A 20,653-nucleotide genomic window follows, 5' to 3' on the forward strand; every position below is an offset into this window, starting at 1 on the left:
AGTTCTCGCACTAGTATCAGTATGTAAGCAGGTCTAGTTCTCTCTCTAGTATCAGTATGTAAGCAGGTCTAGTTCTCTCTAGTATCAGTATGTAAGCAGGTCTAGTTCTCTCACTAGTATCAGTATGTAAGCAGGTCTAGTTCTCTCTAGTATCAGTATGTAAACAGGTCTAGTTAGCTCACTAGGTTTACATATGTGAAAAAGGTTTGAGGAGCAATGATTCATGATTCAAATGGGGGATACCGCCGATACCACTCTTTAGTCAATTTTTTTTTACAGTCACAATCTAATGGAAACACCTTGAGAATACAATCACAATCTGACAGAAACACCTTGAGAATACAGTCACAATCTAACAAACACCTTGAGAATACAGTCACAATCTAACAGAAACACCTTGAGAATACAGTCACAATCTAACAAACACCTTGAGAATACAGTCACAATCTAACAGAAACACCTTGAGAATACAGTCACAATCTAACAGAAACACCTTGAGAATACAGTCACAATCTAACAGAAACACCTTGAGAATACAGTCACAATCTAACAGAAACACCTTGAGAATACAGTCACAATCTAACAGAAACACCTTGAGAATACAGTCACAATCTAATAGAAACACCTTGAGAATACAGTCACAATCTAACAAACACCTTGAGAATACAGTCACAATCTAACAAACACCTTGAGAATACAGTCACAATCTAACAGAAACACCTTGAGAATACAGTCACAATCTAACAGAAACACCTTGAGAATACAGTCACAATCTAATAGAAACACCTTGAGAATACAGTCACAATCTAACAGAAACACCTTGAGAATACAGTCACAATCTAACAGAAACACCTTGAGAATACAGTCACAATCTAACAAACACCTTGAGAATACAGTCACAATCTAACAGAAACACCTTGAGAATACAGTCACAATCTAACAAACACCTTGAGAATACAGTCACAATAACAGAAACACCTTGACAATACAGTCACAATCTAATAGAAACACCTTGAGAATACAGTCACAATCTGACAGAAACACCTTGAGAATACAGTCACAATCTAACGGAAACACCTTGAGAATACAGTCACAATCTAACGGAAACACCTTGAGAATACAGTCACAATCGAACAGAAACATCTTGACAATACAGTCACAATCTGACAGACATCCATCATAGAAATTACAAAGATATATTGTACTGCCTGGCGGAGATTTACTCTCCACTGAGCGCACCTTTCTAGTTGTCTGTTTGTCTCTGTGTGTGTGTGTGTGTGTGTGTGTGTGTGTAGGAGGAACACACAGTTAGTTAGTCAGTCTCTCCATCAGGCCTCCCACTCAGTGATGGCTCTGTGGCGACAGTATCCATGGTTACAGCCAAGATATCACTTTTCCCTCAACTATAAATACCACTGGTGAGGACACCTTGGCACGCATGTACATGCAGAACCATGCATGCAGACACACACAAACATATATATACTTAAATGCAAACACATGTATGAGGACATACTTTTACACATATTTTTGTGTCCACACACACTCTGTACACACGCTCTCATGTTTGTGAAAACACTCATTCTCATACACGCATTCGCGAGAACACACATTCTCATACACGTCTATGAGTATGCACATTCTAAATGACTCACACACACACACACACACACACACACACACACACACACACACACACACACACACACACACAGCCATTTGTCCTGTGGGAGGGTGTAGAAGTGAGGAGACAGAGCATGTGTTTCAGTAGATTCTGGTCAAACACACATCTCTATGGTTTAATACTGGGAAACAGCTTCCCGGGGAATTCCCACTCAAACTATTTATTAAAAAAATATAATTTAGATTTTTTTTTAATATATTTAGAAAACACTGTATATGTGTGCTTTACTTTCATTTAAATATATTTGACAGCTGTGTGTGTGAGCCTGCTGCACATAACTCGCACATCCCAAAGACACAACTGGTGGTATGCTGGTGGCCATTGAACAAACTGGGACAGTGCCAGAAGAAATTACCCTTTATACTGGTTTTCTGCCTCGGAGCAAGAACACCACTGATTTAAAATTCCAGGCAAGCAAAGAAAATACCTGTTTTATATCGATATCAATTCAGCCCTGAATTCCAGTAGGGCTTCAGCCGCGCTCCACGCTCCTTGGTCTCAGCTTAAAGCTGCTATAGATGACTTTGCGCCACTAGATGTCCCACTAGAGCACCACATGTCAGCATGTCTCAACTAGCAGCACGTTTATCCAATCAAGTGCTTTCCACGTAGGGAAATAGGGAAGGAATACATGACATCCACTTTGGACCCACCAAAAAAATAATAATAATCTTTGGGGGGAAAGGCAATACTTTTATTCTGCACCTTTCTAAAAGCTCTGTGGATGTTTTTTTTTGAATTTTTTTGTATTCGTTTATATACAAATCTTTAATATAATGCCAAATGAGTTGTTTTGACGAATTCCTACAATGAAGAATTGTCAAATATCAATTCCAGCTCTCAGCAGACGGATCACAAGCTGTGAAGTTCAGCATTTAATATTTCTCACAGCAGGCACCACGGCACACGACTCTGGACTCATCTGTTAGTTAAATTTGGTCCATTGTATTGCTCCTTGTCACTTCATTTGAGAGCCTACATTTATTTTACTGCCTATTTATACAAGCAATTGACTAGTAGCTGCGTCTGATTCTATCCATAAATGATCACAAAATGAATCAAAGGATTAAGACCTTTTTATATGGTTCGATTAAAACAACAGCCATGTTGCCCTGCTTCAACACTCCTGTGATTAAAACAACAGCCATGTTGCCCTGGTTCAACACTCCTGTGATTAAAACAACAGCCATGTTGCCCTGGTTCAACACTCCTGTGATTAAAGCAACAGCCATGTTGCCCTGGTTCAACACTCCTGTGATTAAAGCAACAGCCATGTTGCCCTGGTTCAACACTCCTGTGATTAAAACAACATCCATGTTGCCCTGGTTCAACACTCCTGTGATTAAAACAGCCATGTTGCCCTGGTTCAACGCTCCTGTGATTAAAACAACATCCATGTTGCCCTGGTTCAACACTCCTGTGATTAAAACAACAGCCATGTTGCCCTGGTTCAACACTCCTGTGATTAAAACAACAGCCATGTTGCCCTGGTTCAACACTCCTGTGATTAAAACAACAGCCATGTTGCCCTGGTTCAACACTCCTGTGATTAAAACAACAGCCATGTTGCCCTGGTTCAACACTCCTGTGATTAAAACAACAGCCATGTTGCCCTGGTTCAACACTCCTGTGATTAAAACAACATCCATGTTGCCCTGGTTCAACACTCCTGTGATTAAAACAGCCATGTTGCCCTGGTTCAACACTCCTGTGATTAAAACAACATCCATGTTTCCCTGGTTCAACACTCCTGTGATTAAAACAACAGCCATGTTGCCCTGGTTCAACACTCCTGTGATTAAAGCAACAGCCATGTTTCCCTGGTTCAACACTCCTGAAAGTTACATCCTGTCCAAATTGCTGCTCCGCGGGCAGTTATTTTAATTGCAGTATAATATATATGTTGACAAAACGTCCCGATTTGGGAGTAATGTCAATCCTTTTCCAAGAGAAATCCAATCCAGGATTGGTTTTATGCCTCATTATACATGGAAGTGAGAAAACGTCACTGATCGAAATGGCAGGCAAAGCAGATATATGCTTTTTTATATCAATATAGGCTTCAACCATTTTGTACCCCTGAATTCTGGTAGGGCTATGGAATACCAGCCTGTAGCCTACGTTCTCTGACCCTCTGAATCCATAGGTTTATGCATATTTGTCCTTTTAGTCCTGCTTACTTAATTAGGACCATTGCGTTTTGACTGGTAGCTGAAGTTATGCCTTAAAAGCAAGTCTGTTTTCCAAGGATTCCCAAGATAGTGTGCTTCTGTTTCCGGGACAGAAATGGCTTATTTGTTCAGGAAGAATATGAATCCCTACTCTATACACACACACACACAACCAAATATATTGTTATACCATCAAAAATAAGAACATTTCACGATATCATATGTTGCCCATGTGGCCCAGTCTCACCTCAAACCACTAACTGTAAGTCTGTGGACGTGACCTCGGCTGCATTAGCCTCCAGTCGTGGCCGAGGCCTCCGACATGTGCAGCCCAGGGCCATCTTCTGCTCTCTCACACAGACACAGACAGACGGAGTTGTTTTATTGACGTATCAGATATCCTGACCTCAGCATTTCTGTTAGGAGCTGGAAGCGATGTGTATCCGCCCTTGTGTGCACGTATGTGTGTGTGTGTGTGTGTGCATGTAAGTTTGTGTTGCGTGTGCGTGCACATAATATAGGTGTGTGCGGATGTTTGTTTGTGCATGCGTGTGTGGGAGGGGCCGGCGGTGTGGGGTGAAACACATATATATATATATGAAGATGTTTGCCAACACCTGTCCTCTCATTTTACACACCTCACCATTCACCTCACAAAAAACACCCCTTCTTCTAAGGTTCACTTGGTTCATCGGCGAGTCTCTGTGTATATGTCTTGGAATGTTCCATCTCAGGTTGTGGGGGAAATGGTGGGCGGGAGGGGTGGGTTATTCCCTTATGGTCCAAGGATTCTTAATGGAGTTTACCCACCCACCCTCCACCCCTCAGAGTGTTTTTCCTGTTTAATTAATGATGTGTTTTTCACACATTCAAACCCATTAATATCTTTTTAACACGTGTTCCATATTTAAACCCTTACATTCATCAATATCTAGACTAACAACTGTTTTAAATAACTTTGTGTGAAAGCCTTTTTATATATATATTTTATTCTTTTTTATTTCTTTTTTAAAGGAATGTGCCAACATTAGGGCAAATGCAGTTACCGTCTTCTCCAGAGTCAGACCAGAAGATGGATACCTGTGTCCTCTCTGTGCGTTGGAATCCGCTTCCATTCAATGGTGCTAAGCTAGGCTAGCTAGCAGCTGGATAGCTTCCCACTGAACACACAGAGATTGGTATCTATCTTCTTGTCTGCCTCTGGAGACGACCGTAAGCACATGTTCTATAATGTTGATGTGTTCCTATTATTAAAAAAAAATATATATATATATATATTATTATTCTACACTTGTTGGTTTTAACGCTGCCTCCCACACAGATCAAGTTGGGAAACAAGGATTTTTTATTTTATTTTTTATCTATCATTTTTAATGTTGTGTAAAATGTGCTGCTCCTGCTAAACAGCAGCCTCCTAAACACACGTCCCTCTCTTCCTTTATCCCTCTTTTTTTGCTTTTTTTGTTTTTTATAGAAATCTCTCGTTCAGGTTTCCGAGAAGGTAGGACAACATCCCCAATGATTTAAATATAACCCCCCTTTTTTTTTTATATATATATCATATATTCTTTCTCTTATATATATTTTATATATATATATACACACGTTTCCCCCACATCTTTTTAATGTTTTCTTTTTGTGTTCTCATGCAGCTTTTTTGTTAAAATCTTCTCTTCTGCCTTGACTTCTGAGCCCTGTCCACCCCTCTCTCTTATTTCTTCTGTGGTTGTTGTCCCTTGTATATTTCTTTGTCTTTGGTTTTGATTGCTGTGTTTTGCACCCATTCATACTAACTCCACTCACTCACTGCCAGCACAATAACACCTAACCCCCCCATCCCTCCATCTCTCTCCCCCCCCCCCCCCTCTCTCCATTCATCTTACCTGGTGAGGAGTGTGTGCGCTCATACCCGTTCTCACCGTGCGGCCTAGATTCAGTCTGAATGGTGCGGTAGATCGAGTTACTGTACTGCCTTCCCTCGTAACTGCCCTCCCCTTTTAGGCCCAGTAACCCTAGAGTCCCAGGGTGGTGTTTCCCTGCAGTGGCTGACTCAGGATCAGCACACACACATGCACCAAATCGACTTAACTATTACCATAGACCACAGGTTCATAACCGTTAACTTGAACACGGACGTTGCACTTATTGTGCTTTCAAGTGTAGAAAATCTAGTTCTTACCATTGTTATGATGGGCCAGCATAACAGCCCCAGTCTGGTCTACTAACAAGTGATGACCATAGTCCCGACCAGAGCACTTCAAACGTCAAGTCTTAATGGTGGCTTCATTAGGAGTTTCCAAGCTGCACTTGAAGGCACCATTAGATCAGAACTCTCGGGTACAGGCTCTTTCTCTGTACAAGAGAAGAAACTTGAATTTGGGTCATATAAATAATTAATTGTTCCTTAACCTGTAATACCAGCCACACAGTGTGATGTCATCGGTGTCGGAGAGGATATGATGTCTTGGGAGGGAGAATGTGTTGTCTAGTGAGATATCAGGTTGGTGTGTTTGAAGAAAGAAAGCGAGAGTGAGCCCCACCCATTACCCCACTTAACCCCTCTGCCTTATCTCTCAAACCGCGGGTCAGGGACCAAAAAGGGTCATGGGCCTACACTCTGTTGGGTCTTGTATGTTTTTATCATCAGGATCAGAGATCCAGTAGTTATTTGTATGAAATCATTGTTGTTGAACGATGTGGTGATGGACGTCATGGTTTTATGAGAGGTAGAGTGGAGAGAGGTAGACAGAGGAGAGGTAGAGGAAGACAGAGGAGAGGTAGAGAGGATGACCGAGGAGAGGTAGAGAGGAAGACAGAGGAGAGGTAGAGAGGAAGACAGAGGAGAGGTAGAGAGGAAGACAGAGGAGAGGTAGAGGAAGACAGAGGATAGGTAGAGGAAGACAGAGGAGAGGTAGAGAGGATGACCGAGGAGAGGTAGAGAGGAAGACAGAGGAGAGGTAGAGAGGAAGACAGAGGAGAGGTAGAGGAAGACAGAGGATAGGTAGAGAGGATGACCGAGGAGAGGTAGAGAGGAAGACAGAGGAGAGGTAGAGGAAGACAGAGGAGAGGTAGAGGAAGACAGAGGAGAGGTAGAGGAAGACAGAGGAGAGGTAGAGGAAGACAGAGGAGAGGAAGACAGAGGAGAGGTAGAGGAAGACAGAGGAGAGGTAGAGGAAGACAGAGAAGAGGTAGAGGAAGAAGAGGAGAGGTAGAGGAAGACAGAGGAGAGGTAGAGGAAGACAGAGGAGAGGTAGAGGAAGACAGAGGAGAGGTAGAGGAAGAAGAGGAGAGGAAGAGGAGAGGTAGAGGAAGACAGAGGAGAGGTAGAGAGGAAGACAGAGGAGAGGTAGAGGAAGACAGAGGAGAGGTAGAGGAAGACAGAGGAGAGGAAGAGGAAGACGGAGGAGAGGTAGAGAGGAAGACAGGAGAGGTAGAGGAAGACAGAGGAGAGGTAGAGAGGAAGACAGGAGAGGTAGAGGAAGACAGAGGAGAGGAAGAGGAAGACGGAGGAGAGGTAGAGAGGAAGACAGGAGAGGTAGAGGAAGACAGAGGAGAGGTAGAGAGGAAGACAGGAGAGGTAGAGGAAGACAGAGGAGAGGAAGAGGAAGACGGAGGAGAGGTAGAGAGGAAGACAGGAGAGGTAGAGAGGAAGACAGGAGAGGTAGAGGAAGACAGAGGAGAGGTAGAGGAAGACAGAGGAGAGGTAGAGGAAGACAGAGGAGAGGTAGAGGAAGACAGAGGAGAGGTAGAGGAAGACAGAGGAGAGGTAGAGGAAGACAGAGGAGAGGTAGAGGAAGACAGAGGAGAGGTAGAGGAAGACAGAGGAGAGGTAGAGGAAGACAGAGGAGAGGTAGAGGAAGACAGAGGAGAGGTAGAGGAAGACAGAGGAGAGGAAGAGGAAGACGGAGGAGAGGTAGAGAGGAAGACAGGAGAGGTAGAGGAAGACAGAGGAGAGGTAGACAGGAAGACAGAGGAGAGGTAGAGGTAGACAGAGGAGAGGAAGAGGAAGACGGAGGAGAGGTAGAGAGGAAGACAGGAGAGGTAGAGGAAGACAGAGGAGAGGTAGAGGAAGACAGAGGAGAGGTAGAGAGGAAGACAGGAGAGGTAGAGGAAGACAGAGGAGAGGAAGAGAAAGACAGAGGAGAGGAAGAGAAAGACGGAGGAGAGGTAGAGAGGAAGACAGGAGAGGTAGAGGAAGACAGAGGAGAGGTAGAGGTAGACAGAGGAGAGGAAGAGAAAGACGGAGGAGAGGTAGAGAGGAAGACAGGAGAGGTAGAGGAAGACAGAGGAGAGGTAGAGGAAGACAGGAGAGGTGGAGGAAGACAGGAGAGGTAGAGGAAGACAGAGGAGAGGTAGAGGAAGACAGAGGAGAGGAAGAGAAAGACGGAGGAGAGGTAGAGAGGAAGACAGGAGAGGTAGAGGAAGACAGGAGAGGTAGAGAGGAAGACAGGAGAGGTAGAGGAAGACAGATGAGAGGTAGAGGAAGACAGGAGAGGTAGAGGAAGACAGGAGAGGTAGAGGAAGACAGAGGAGAGGTAGAGGAAGACAGAGGAGAGGTAGAGGAAGACAGAGGAGAGGTAGAGGAAGACAGGAGAGGTAGAGGAAGACAGAGGAGAGGTAGAGGAAGACAGGAGAGGTAGAGGAAGACAGGAGAGGTAGAGGAAGACAGGAGAGGTAGAGGAAGACAGGAGAGGTAGAGGAAGACAGAGGAGAGGTAGAGGAAGACAGAGGAGAGGTAGAGGAAGACAGAGGAGAGGTAGAGGAAGACAGGAGAGGTAGAGGAAGACAGGAGAGGTAGAGGAAGACAGGAGAGGTAGAGGAAGACAGGAGAGGTAGAGGAAGACAGGAGAGGTAGAGGAAGACAGGAGAGGTAGAGGAAGACAGGAGAGGTAGAGGAAGACAGGAGAGGTAGAGGAAGACAGGAGAGGTAGAGGAAGACAGAGGAGAGGTAGAGGAAGACCGAGGAGAGGTAGAGGAAGACAGAGGATAGGTAGAGGAAGACAGAGGAGAGGAAGACAGAGGAGAGGTAGAGGAAGACAGAGGAGAGGTAGAGGAAGACAGAGGAGAGGAAGACAGAGGAGAGGTAGAGGAAGACAGGGGAGAGGTAGAGGAAGACAGAGGAGAGGAAGACAGAGGAGAGGTAGAGGAAGACAGAGGAGAGGAAGACAGAGGAGAGGTAGAGGAAGACAGAGGAGAGGAAGACAGAGGAGAGGTAGACAGGAGAGGTGGAGAGGAATGGAGGGATGGGATTGCAGTGTTTTCTGAGCTGCACTCTTTCTTCCTTGAGGCTGCACTTTTTTTCTTTCTCATTTCTTCCCCCCCCGTCTTGTGTGGCACTGGCTCCCCGTCTTGTGTGGCACTGGCTCCCTGTCTAACAGCAGCAGCAACAGACCGTCTTGTGTGGCACTGGCTCCCCGTCTTGTGTGGCACTGGCTCCCTGTCTAACAGCAGCAGCAGCAGCAGACCTGGATGGCTTTGACCTACTCTGGCTGGAACAAAGACACATCCCAATGATGCAAACATACATACTGTCACAATGGACAGACATTACACACAAAAGCCTTTTTATACTCAAGAAAATACTTTTTCCATACAGGTACTGATTGTATCTTTAGGCCTTTTCATACCTTGCATGTTAAACTCGTTCACATAATATAATTATACACATGTATACATATATTTCATACTTGTATGCACACTTTAAACACACATTTGTCGTACATGTCACTGACACTGCATATGCCTCTTCACTGTTGTTTTCTCAGTGACATGGATACACAGAGCTGACCTATATGATACACACACACACACACACACACACACACACACACACACACACACTGACTGGTTTTTACCAGCAGCTGGATCATCTGCCATTTCACATGGACCGTTGCGCCACCTGGTGGTTCAAATATGCAACAGCACCTGTTGAAACGACCCCATAACAGTCAAATCTTCCTCCGTACTCCCAGGTAGATCTATAAAACACAGGACTGGTGAAAGCCGAGTTTCTTATACTAATCCCATGCTTTGAGATCTATGCAGGGGGAGTTGAAAGGTGCCCACTAATATAATATAATGGGGGAATAACAGGTTTGGGGGGGAAATGGGAGAAAAGTCACTTTTCTATCACTCCTTTGCTTTCGCTTGACGTCTCTGTGGACGCCGTGGCGTGTCCCTCCTCAGGACAATTCAGTTTAATTAAATCGATTGAATACATTTAAACTCCGCCCTCTTTTCTTGATCCTCCAATTAACAGTTGTGATTGGAGGATGATGAAAAGAGGGCGGAGTTCCCATCGGTGGCAAGTGAAAGCAACGATATTCACCATTTCACATGTTGTCTGTCTACCAATCACCATCATTCATTGTACATAACATGTGTCACCACTAACCAAGGTTTCTATTGCAGGAGGTATTGTTGTTATTATTATGATGTACCTTTTGATTTGGTATTATTTATTTGTACATTCTCCTTTTTTTTATGGGGGAGGAGAATTTGGAATGATGTCTTTTAACCATAATAGTTAATATTCCTATGATAGCCATTAGCCAGTGTTTTGACTGTTGTCATGATGTGTGTGAGTCTTGTCCATCAATGTTTTATTTTATTGTTTGTTTTTGTTTATTGATAATTTTTTTCTGTATTTGCATGTTTTATGTGCTCTGTTGTGCTGTCTTGTTGTCCAATCGCTGTTTTCTGTCTTTCTGCATCTCACTTGACATTTTCTCTGCTTTTCTCTGCCTTGTCTGCTTTTTGTGTCTACTTGTGAGACTGGCTCTGTGTAATACGTCATGTGTAATTCTGTTTGTGTCTATGTGCAAAAGAGAGAGTGAGAGATAAGAGTGTCTTTCTGTGTCCCTTCAAGTGTTTGTTTGTCTCTGTCGATCGCTTCCTGTGTCTGACTGTGTTTGACAAGAGATATTCTGTCTTACAGGTACAATGCAATTGTGTGTGTGTGTGTGTGTGTGTGGGAGAAGGGGTGTGTGCGTTTGTTTTTTTGTCTGTTTTTGTGTCTCTGTCTGACGGTAGGTTAGTTCAGCAGTAACAATATGATCCAGTTTAACCACGGTGGTGGGATGATTATTATTACTATTAATATTAACCCCTTCCTTGCCTCCCTAAGATACAGCGCTCACCCTCACCATGACAACAGAACATGTCATTTCCAGCCCCCTGTTCCGTTGTGTCCCAGTTCCATCCCATTCTGAAGTTATTTCATTTAAAAAAAATGTGTTCCAAGCCATTCAGTGTCACTGCGTATCATTCAGAACCCCATTCCATTCTTTTTCAGACCATTCCGTGTTCATTCCATTTTCATTCCAATCCATTTCATCTTAAATCCTTGCTATACTGACCTAGTGGTGGGATTTTGTTTAACAGTGGGGTGATTGGGAAGATTGTCTAATATATATATATCCCATGATTGAACATCATAATTATTCATATCCCCTCATTATAATGTCCTAATTATTAATATCCCCTCATTATAACGTCCTAATTATTATCCCCTGATTATAACCTCCCAATTATTAACACTTTCAGTGCCAGCAGGGGGCGCACGATTTAGTGTTTGCGTGCCACCACCCACTTCAATGATAGCGCTCTCATATTTGCGAACGCATAAACTACATCTTAAATTATGGCTATGTGTCTAATCTGGCCGTCGCTTATCAATGACTTGTTTGCAGTCAACATTGTCGAAACGTATTGTTTTTTAATCGGTTCATTTATGTTTTATACCATTTTGAAAAACGCTCGTTTTTGAAAGTTTAAGGAAAATATAAAGATTCTGTGATAATCGCCCTTTACTGGAATATTCTGGAATACACAAAAAACTGTCATTTTTCGGCCTATTTATGAATAGTTTTCAAATAAACGCTAGATTATCGATAGTATATGTGTACTTATGCACGCTAGAGACGCGAGCTGAAAAATCGATTATCTTATTTCCTCATCAGTGATCGCGCACACACAGAGACACATCACACATAGGGCAAACGCTGAGATCTCCGTGAATACAACTCTGATTATCCCAAGACTGGTCAAATAGATTCCTTACCTCAGATCAGATGTTCTCCAAAAAGATCATTCCAATTCCTGATCGCCATTCCAAATATCGATCACGCTTATTGATTGAGTATTGGCTGCTGTAAATATATATTCCTGGCTGATTCCCGTCCCGCGATGACTTCCATGTTGATCAGACTTCTTGCCAGCACAAGAAACCAGCTGGCTCCGCCCCTACATATCTACAGATCCCAGGTCAGTCTAAGCGACTGACCTGCAGTTACACAGGGATAGACGATAGGGGGCGCTTTTTTCCATTCTGAGCTCCTGTAGGGGCTGCTGTACCAACGGGAGACTCGGATGATGAAATATGATTTCAGATCGCTAATAAAACAATATTTGTCGTCGTGGGCACAGATAGAGCTGCCGCGATTACCGCATTACCGCGGTATCGCTGTTACATCACGGCCACCGCAGAGTAGGCTGAATACCGCATCACTGCTGTTTTTTATAATAATAATAAAGTACCCTCCTCTCGTTGGGCTTGCGGCTCTGCAGATATACCCTACTCCTCTATCGAGGTTCCAAGCGACCCTATTGGGTACCAGAAAAGTCACGTGAAACATTGCAGACCACTGATTGGTCAGAAGAGAGACGCGTCACACGTTGGATCGTCCTGCAGTTTTTTACGTCCTGAATGTCAGCCATTGATCAGAGCTCATCACAATACGGCTAATAACGTTAGCTTTAGCTCCCCGCCGGAGTGGACTACCATCGCTCCTCAGGAGTACTAAACGAGACATAATGATTTTACTGTCTGCAACGAATGTTATAATAAAAGCCCTTCGTTCTATACACTTGTCTGATTGAAAACTTTATTAACAGACCGCAGAATGGGACAACTCAGCACGCTCTGAGCAAAGAAAGGAACTGAGATATGCTTGCCTTGCTATGGTCCGGTAAATACGCTGATGTTATTGAACGTATAACTATATAATGTTAATGCCACAAAACGAATGCCTTTATTATAAAGTAGTAACTTTATAGTAATAATAATAAGAAAGGGTCGGGGGGGTAACCACCCCTGCCCGCGACACCGAGTGAACGGCGCACGACCAGAGGGGAAACTTCTAATCCGTGTTTCACTTTCAATAACTAATGCGTGCTTGCCGAATCCCAAACAATATTCATGCTGCAAAGTCGTCCTCTAAAGATAGACATTTAGACTAGAGGCAGGCTATATGCTATAAAGAGTAGACTACTACTAAAAAAAAAAAATGCATTAAAACTTTTTTTTTAAATTTTTTTGTGTGCGTGCGGTAATAACCGCGGCGGTAGGAAATATTTTGCAAATTTGTGCGGTAAGGAAAACATCAATACCGCGGCAGCTCTAGGCACAGAAAGTGTTAATATGCCCTGATTATAACCTCCTAATTTTAATATCCCCTGATTATAATCTGATTATAACCTAATTATTAATATCCCCTGATTATAACCTAATTATTAATATCACCTGATTAAAATCTGATTATAACCTCCTAATTATCAATATCCCCTGATTATAACCTCCTAATAATGAATATCCCCTGATTATAACCTAATTATTAATATCCCCTGATTATAACCTAATTATTCATGTCCCCTGAATATAACCTGATTATAACCTTAATTATTAAAATCTCCTGATTATAACCTAATTATTCATATCCCCTGATTATAACCTCCTAATTATTAATATCCCCTGATTATAACCTGATTATAACCTCCTAATTATTAATATCCCCTGATTATAACCTGATTATAACCTCCTAATTAATAATATCCCCTGACTCCTGTGAAATAATAACAAACGCGTGACACCAAGTGTTGAGTAAATAGTGAATAAGTGTTGAATGGTTAGTACCTTCTTGTATACCAGGTATACTGTCCTATCTTGCAGTTGTCTTTTGACCTCCACTTGACCGTAAATTTACTCACAGGCGGGCGATGTTGGAAGTACTGGAACTTGGAAAAAGCTAGAGTTGCCATAGTAACACGGTAGTCTGGTGCAATGCATCATGGGACATGTAGTCCGCTGGCAGCTCTGTGCAGATACAGTATACATTGGAATGAAATGGGAATGGGTTCTAGAGCTGAAAGTCATTCCGTTTTGGAACCTAAGAGTGAGCCAGTGTAGGCAATCTATGGAATTGGGCTGGAATCAATTCTAGATTTTTGAATCTGATGTGTTGGAATTTGGAACCGGGAAATCATTTTAGATTTGGACTCTGGAATGTGCGCTAGAATTGGACCTGAACGGGAGCATGGAGAGTGGTGTCATCTGTGCTTGTCATTATTAGCTAATCATCCTACAGTCTAAACATGTAGCCCCCCCCTGCTAGCCCCCAAAAAAGACTAAACTTGTGTTGATTTTTCTCGAGGAGTCCGTATGAGGGAGAGGGTCGGGAAGAGGGGAGCAGGTGAGATACAAAGAACTAAAGAAATTAAAAACTACAATCCCCAGACTCAAATCAAACCGTCTGTCAATCAGTAGACCACAACCAATCAGTAGATGAACCTCTTGAGCTGCTTGTGATTGGCTGGGGGTGAAAGTTTTTTTTATTTTATTTTTTAACCGGGGGATTTTAATTGGTTGGTGATGGTAATAATACCCATAGTCTTAACCAATCGGGATGAGAGATTTTACCGGTAGCGAATGGTAGCATCCCAGTGAGAATGTGTGTGAGTGGGTTGGTTGATGTGCATGGTGGCAGAAACCCTTCCTGATACCCATGTGTGTGTTTGTGTGCAGTTACACATTCATTAATTCACACACACACACACACACACGCACACACACAAACAATCCCGTTCACAAAGGGGTTCATGAGCACACACTCGAAAAAAAATAATGTTTTTGTCCACTGGCTGAAAGATTAATAAATTCACCAGACACTTTCATTATTCTACCTGTCAAATTGATCTTTAGAATTTAAGAGACTAGTTAACTCTTTCTGCCCCAAAAACGTGTATTCTCATGTTTCAAATCCAACCGTTCAGCGCCAAAAACTTGTTTTCTCGTTTTAAGATCCTTTGATCTTTTTCCTTTGATCCCCATTCTAAACACTCGCGCGGACCTCCCTGTGTCTCCCTGGCACCGCTGCCTACGTTAAAATTGCAATGAATATCAAATCCCGTCAGGTGGCAGTATCACCTACCTGTTGAACTGGGTCTCTGGGTCTTTCTCTGTCTGTGAATCTGGCTGCAGGAACTCCTCCCCCTCAGAGGGAATCAGGACACAGCAATCGGTCCGAGATTTGATCGCCTCAAACCTATTGTTTCCCGTATGATAGCCATGCCCAATGTAATTGCGATCGCGATGGGACGACTGGGATTATTCATTTTGGAGTACCTTCTTACTAAGGTAAGGTCTATTTTAGGTCTATTTGACCGAACCTAAAACATGCTTTTGTATCGATCAGTGTCTTATTTTACCGAACTTAAAACATGCTTTTGGTAACGATCGCCGCTTTGAGGTAAAACGACCCCCCCCCCCCCCCCTTGATGATTTTGTGAAGAAACATATATATATATGGTATATACCTTTTGATTTGGAAATATTTGGAGTTTCAGGCGAGCAACCCGAATGATTTGGGCATATGCATATAACACGTCATATCTCGCGATCTAGACAAAAAGACAGGATTATTTTGGAAAGCGACTGTTTAGTGTGGAATAGCGCACAAACTAAAGTATGTAGAAATTAACTGGTTTGTCAGTGTTGGACTATAAACAATGCCTGTCAAATGAGCCATACTATTGTCTCCATTGCTATAATACAGAACACACGATGGGTCCGCAAACATTGCGAAAATGGTCAATAACGCTGGCGCCATTGAGTAGAGATGGGAAAACAGCGAGGCAGTCAATGAGTTAAAGGCACAAACACAAATGTTTCTGTGAATTTGTGCTGTATATGAGATTAGTTCAGCCAATCGCATGTACCGCTCAACCGCTGAAACCCTCTTAGCTGCTCCCTCATTGGTTGAGCATTGGTGAGTCGCACAAATTCACAAAGGTCAAAGTAGGGCTGGGTGACATGCCCAAAATATATTGCAATATATATTTGAGTTTTGATGGTTTAACAGTATTTGGCGGTATTTAGTTTTACAAAGTGATATGGTTTCTTTTACTTTTTATTCAGGTTTTTATTTACTCTTTAATACTGCTGCAAGGAATAATTCTTTGATTAACTTAAAAATATACAGTATTTCTTTTACAATAAATATCATGGAAGGCGGTATAGTAAAAATCCCTACCTTTGCATGGATTCATGACGGTATACCTTCATATTCTGTATACCCGCCAGCCCTAGGTCAAAGTTGAACACATTTGAACTTTGACTTTAAATAATGAGCTGCAGTACATTCACAAGCGGCTGCGAACACGGTCTCCTCCGCTGACAGGGAGTGAAGACGGCGGCATTTTCTTTCACACTGATGTGAACGTGCCTTTGTAGTGAGTGGAGCAGACACACTTAACACGCCTAGTACACACACTCTCCATCACATCTGAGTGACCTGGAGACATACATACATACATACATACATACATGCATACATGCATACATGCATACATGCATACATGCACACATACACACATACACACATACATACATACATACATACATACATACATACATACATGCATACATACATACACACACACACACACATGGGTACTTAAAAAAAATTATTGTTTGTCTTCATTCATCATCATCTCCCTATTGTTTCTCTCTGAATATCCCTCCCTTTGTCCTTCTCTTCCGTTTCTTTCTGTTTGAAAATATTCTGAATTCTCTGCTTGGTTCTCACACTGTTCCCCCTCTCCTTCCTTCCCTCCCTCTTTCCTATCTTCCATCTCTTCTCTCCCTCCGTCCCTCTCCAATCTCTTCCCTCCGTTCTCTCCTCTCAATTCTCCTCCCTTCACCCCTCCCTCTCCAAATTGGTCTCCATCCGATCCTTACCTCCCTCTCCTCCCTCCCGCTCTCCTTCTCCCTGGCCCCTCTTACCTCCTCTCCCTCTCTCTCCCCTTCCCCCTCCCATCCTCTCTCCCATCCTCTCCTCCCTCCCTCTCCTTGCCCTGTTCTCTCTGCCTCCCACCCTCCCTCTGATCCCTCCATCCCTGCTCCTCCAGGTCCATGCTGAGCAGTACGGTGGACAAGTCAGAGAAGACGTCTGGTGGAGTTCTGTCCTCCAACAACGACGAGAACAACTCCTCTCCAGGCTCCGGTAACACTGGTAACACTCCTGTTCTGCTCCCTAAACACTCTGCTCCCTAAACACTCCTGTTCTGCTCCCTAAACACTCCTGTTCTGCTCCCTAAACACTCTGCTCCCTAAACACTCCTGTTCTGCTCCCTAAACACTCTGCTCCCTAAACACTCCTGTTCTGCTCCCTAAACACTCTGCTCCCTAAACACTCCTGTTCTGCTCCCTAAACACTCTGCTCCCTAAACACTCCTGTTCTGCTCCCTAAACACTCCTGTTCTGCTCCCTAAACACTCCTGTTCTGCTCCCTAAACGCTCCTGTTAAGCGTTTATCAGAATACATTTCACAGGGTCCTTTTTTTAAAGAAAGGGCCTGGAATTCCTTAAACAGCCCATTTTTTAAAAGTCCTTGAAATTCAAATCAACCATGAAAGTTTTGTTCATCCATGATCAAATTGTTCTGAATCAAGAAATATAAGTTTTCCATTTAAAGTCTAACTAATTGAGGGAAATTAGTTTTAAGCCATAAATATTGGATCCGATTTTCTTTTTAAATAAAAAACGGCATTTAAAAGAAAAATAGTGCTTGGAAAAGTACTTGAAAGTCCTTGAATTTCATTTAGCAATGTCTGGGAACCCTGATTTCAATAAAAAATACTAGTGCCATAATTTTTTTAAATACTTCTTTTTTTCTACCTTAAACGGATCTTTTTCAAGTTCCAAGTTTTAATACTCTTATCAACATGAGTCAACAAATGCTTGCTTTATGCAGTCATTTAACACAAAAGGATGACCCTCATGCATTGCAAATTTGCATCAAATTCAAAACAGAGTGATGCACAAAATAACTTAAAAGAAAATAATAATTTAAAACAATGAATAAAGTGTGCGTGAAATAATAGGGGAAAGAAAACGTTAGGAACTTGTTACATTCACCCACACAAGGGCTGAGGACTCACACCACCCCCCCCCAGTGGCGGCTGGTACAGTGGCATTGGCATGTCACTGGCAGCGGACAGCTGACCAAGCGAACACTGACTCCCCACAACACTACCAAACCACCAACAACACACAACCAGTCAAATAAAGTACAGTCTAATTCACAACTTGAAACACAATATATAAATAGAAAAGTTAGAAACAAACTCGGAGAGAGAGAGAGAGAGAGAGAGAGAGAGAGAGAGAGAGAAGGTTTTATGTACTGTAGAGCAATACACTCTGTACCGATCACAATACCACCAACCTGGTTGTGTGGCAATAAAGGAATCTTGGCAATGGTAATCATACAGTACATGTCAACAGTAAAGAACCTGAGGGCAGAGTGATAGACTACAGTCTAGTGGCTGAGAGAGAGAAGCGTTAGCTGAGTGGCTAACAGCGGCTAGCGTTAGCTGAGTGGCTAAGAGAGAGAGAGAGAGAGAGAGAGAGAAACTTGCTAAAAACAAAAAAAAACTGCTAAGGCTGCTTGCCTAGACCGCTTCAAATCGCGCCCGGCTTCCAACATAATACATCATATTTCAACGCACAGCGCGTTACGCACTGATTGGCTGCGACGGATACAGCGATGACGCACTCAGAGTGCTATTGCGTCTAGCCCGGGCGAGAAATACGGCTAGGGAGTCACTTCCTGTTCAGGAAAACGATTATTTTTTATTTGATATATTAACGTTATATTGTGCATTGGAAACACAAACATACTTAAAATGAGTAAATATTATTCATTTTAAACATGTTTATATTATTTATAGGGCTATAAAACAAAAAACCCAAAAAAAAAAATTCTTCTCTCTCTTTTAACAGGGGGGTCGGCGCCCGAGCACCCCCAGTGGCCAGCCGCCACTGCCCCCCCCTCTCTCACACACACTCTCCCAGCTCTTTCTCTCTTGCCCCTTCCTCATCTCTCTCACCCCCCCTCTCTCTCTCTATCTCACACACACACACACACACACACACACACACACACACACACACACACACACACACACTCCAGAAACAAACATAGTATCAGTGAGAGCATCAATAATACACCTGAGTGAAGTCTAGTAAAATATTATATAATATAATGATAATAAATCTTTTTCTTAACACTTTGATTGCCTAAGGCTAAATTCATGATATACCATCCGTTGCCAGCTCTATTTAACATGGAGAAGTTCCCCTTCTTTGCAGGGCTATAACTTTTTAAATTCTATTGCTAGATTGCCATTATTATGGCCCATTCAAGGTCCTATATGTATTGTTCATGGTGTAGCAACGTTAAACTTTTCACATATTCATACTCAAATATGGTCTAAAGTATAAGTATGTTTTCATCTCTTTCTGCAGCTTTCTCCAGAACGTGATTTGTAGCCCCAAATGCATTATATTGATGATGAAATACAGTTTGATAGCAATCGGCGCGATATAAAAAATTCCAACTGGACGTACTTCTGGAAGTTACTACACGTCATCTGATGTTGACCGGATGGGCGAGGGGGCGTTTATAATTCCGTGGGCAGCGTTATACCAATCATCTAATGTGGGTCATATGTTCATCAGATCAGTTAGTATCGAACACGGTAATATTACACGCTAAAACTCACCCCAGTCTCCTCGGGCCGTTGGGCGATCAGCGTGGGGTAGACAGTTTTCCATTATGGGATGTCGAAATACCCGGTCCATTTCCAGGTTGTATAATAGTATATACGTCCAAATCATGTTGTTTATCGAGTTATTGGCAACAGATCGCTATGTATTGTGTCGAGCTCGAGTCCCGGGACCTATAGCGAGTGCCCGGAAGTAATATGGGTGATCACCACTTCATCCACATGACTTCCTGTTGGGCGATCTGCCGATCGGCCACCAGATGGCGCTCTTGAACCGCTAGAGGATTGAGAGGAGATCAGAACTGTGTGTGAAGGCTGCAGAGCGGAAATATGATTGAGGCAACTTGAGCATGGCTAGGAAAGACGCCTAAACACGTTTCCGGCACTTAAAGTGTTAAGTTAATCTTGAGTTAAAAAAAATAGTGGCGTTAATAGAATCGGGCGTTAACGCGTTAATACCGTGTTAACTTTGACAGCCTTAAAAAATACACATCCTCCCTCTTCCTCTTCCTCATCTCCTCTCTCTTGTTCCCCCGTGGTCTTCCCCAGGCGGTACCGGCACCCCCCCGCCCCTCCCGGGCCAGAAGGACCCGACCAAGCCGCGCTCGCTGCGCTTCACCTGGTCCATGAAGACCACGTCGTCCATGGAGCCCGGCGAGATGATGCGTGAGATCCGCAAGGTGCTTGACTCCAACAGCTGCGAGTACGAGCTGCGCGAGCGCTACATGCTGCTCTGCATGTCGGGGAACCCGGCGCAAGACGACTTCGTCCAGTGGGAGATGGAGGTGTGCAAGCTGCCGCGCCTGTCGCTCAACGGGGTCCGCTTCAAACGCATCTCCGGCACGTCCATCGCCTTCAAGAACATCGCCTCGAAGATCGCCAACGAGCTGAAACTGTGAGGGGGAGGGAGGGAGAGAGAGAGGAGATTTAGGAGGGGGAAAGAGGGGGTTGAGCG

At 43.3% G+C, this 20,653-nt stretch overlaps 1 protein-coding gene across 1 annotated transcript in view; it reads left to right on the forward strand.

Moving 5' to 3' along the window:
* mark2b (MAP/microtubule affinity-regulating kinase 2b) overlaps positions 1 to 20,597 on the forward strand; it is a gene marked incomplete at its 3' end in the record, with an annotated part of 338,660 nt that extends 318,063 nt beyond the window's left edge. The window contains 4 exon segments of the mRNA XM_084315862.1: positions 5,330 to 5,356; positions 14,286 to 14,324; positions 17,041 to 17,144; positions 20,248 to 20,597. Coding sequence (XP_084171988.1) covers positions 5,330 to 5,356; positions 14,286 to 14,324; positions 17,041 to 17,144; positions 20,248 to 20,597 — 520 coding nt within the window.
* Positions 20,598 to 20,653: the final 56 nt, after the last annotated feature.

Source organism: Notolepis coatsorum, assembly GCF_963971535.1.
Source record: "Notolepis coatsorum genome assembly, chromosome: 1".
Taxonomy (NCBI): Eukaryota; Metazoa; Chordata; class Actinopteri; order Aulopiformes; family Paralepididae; genus Notolepis; species Notolepis coatsorum.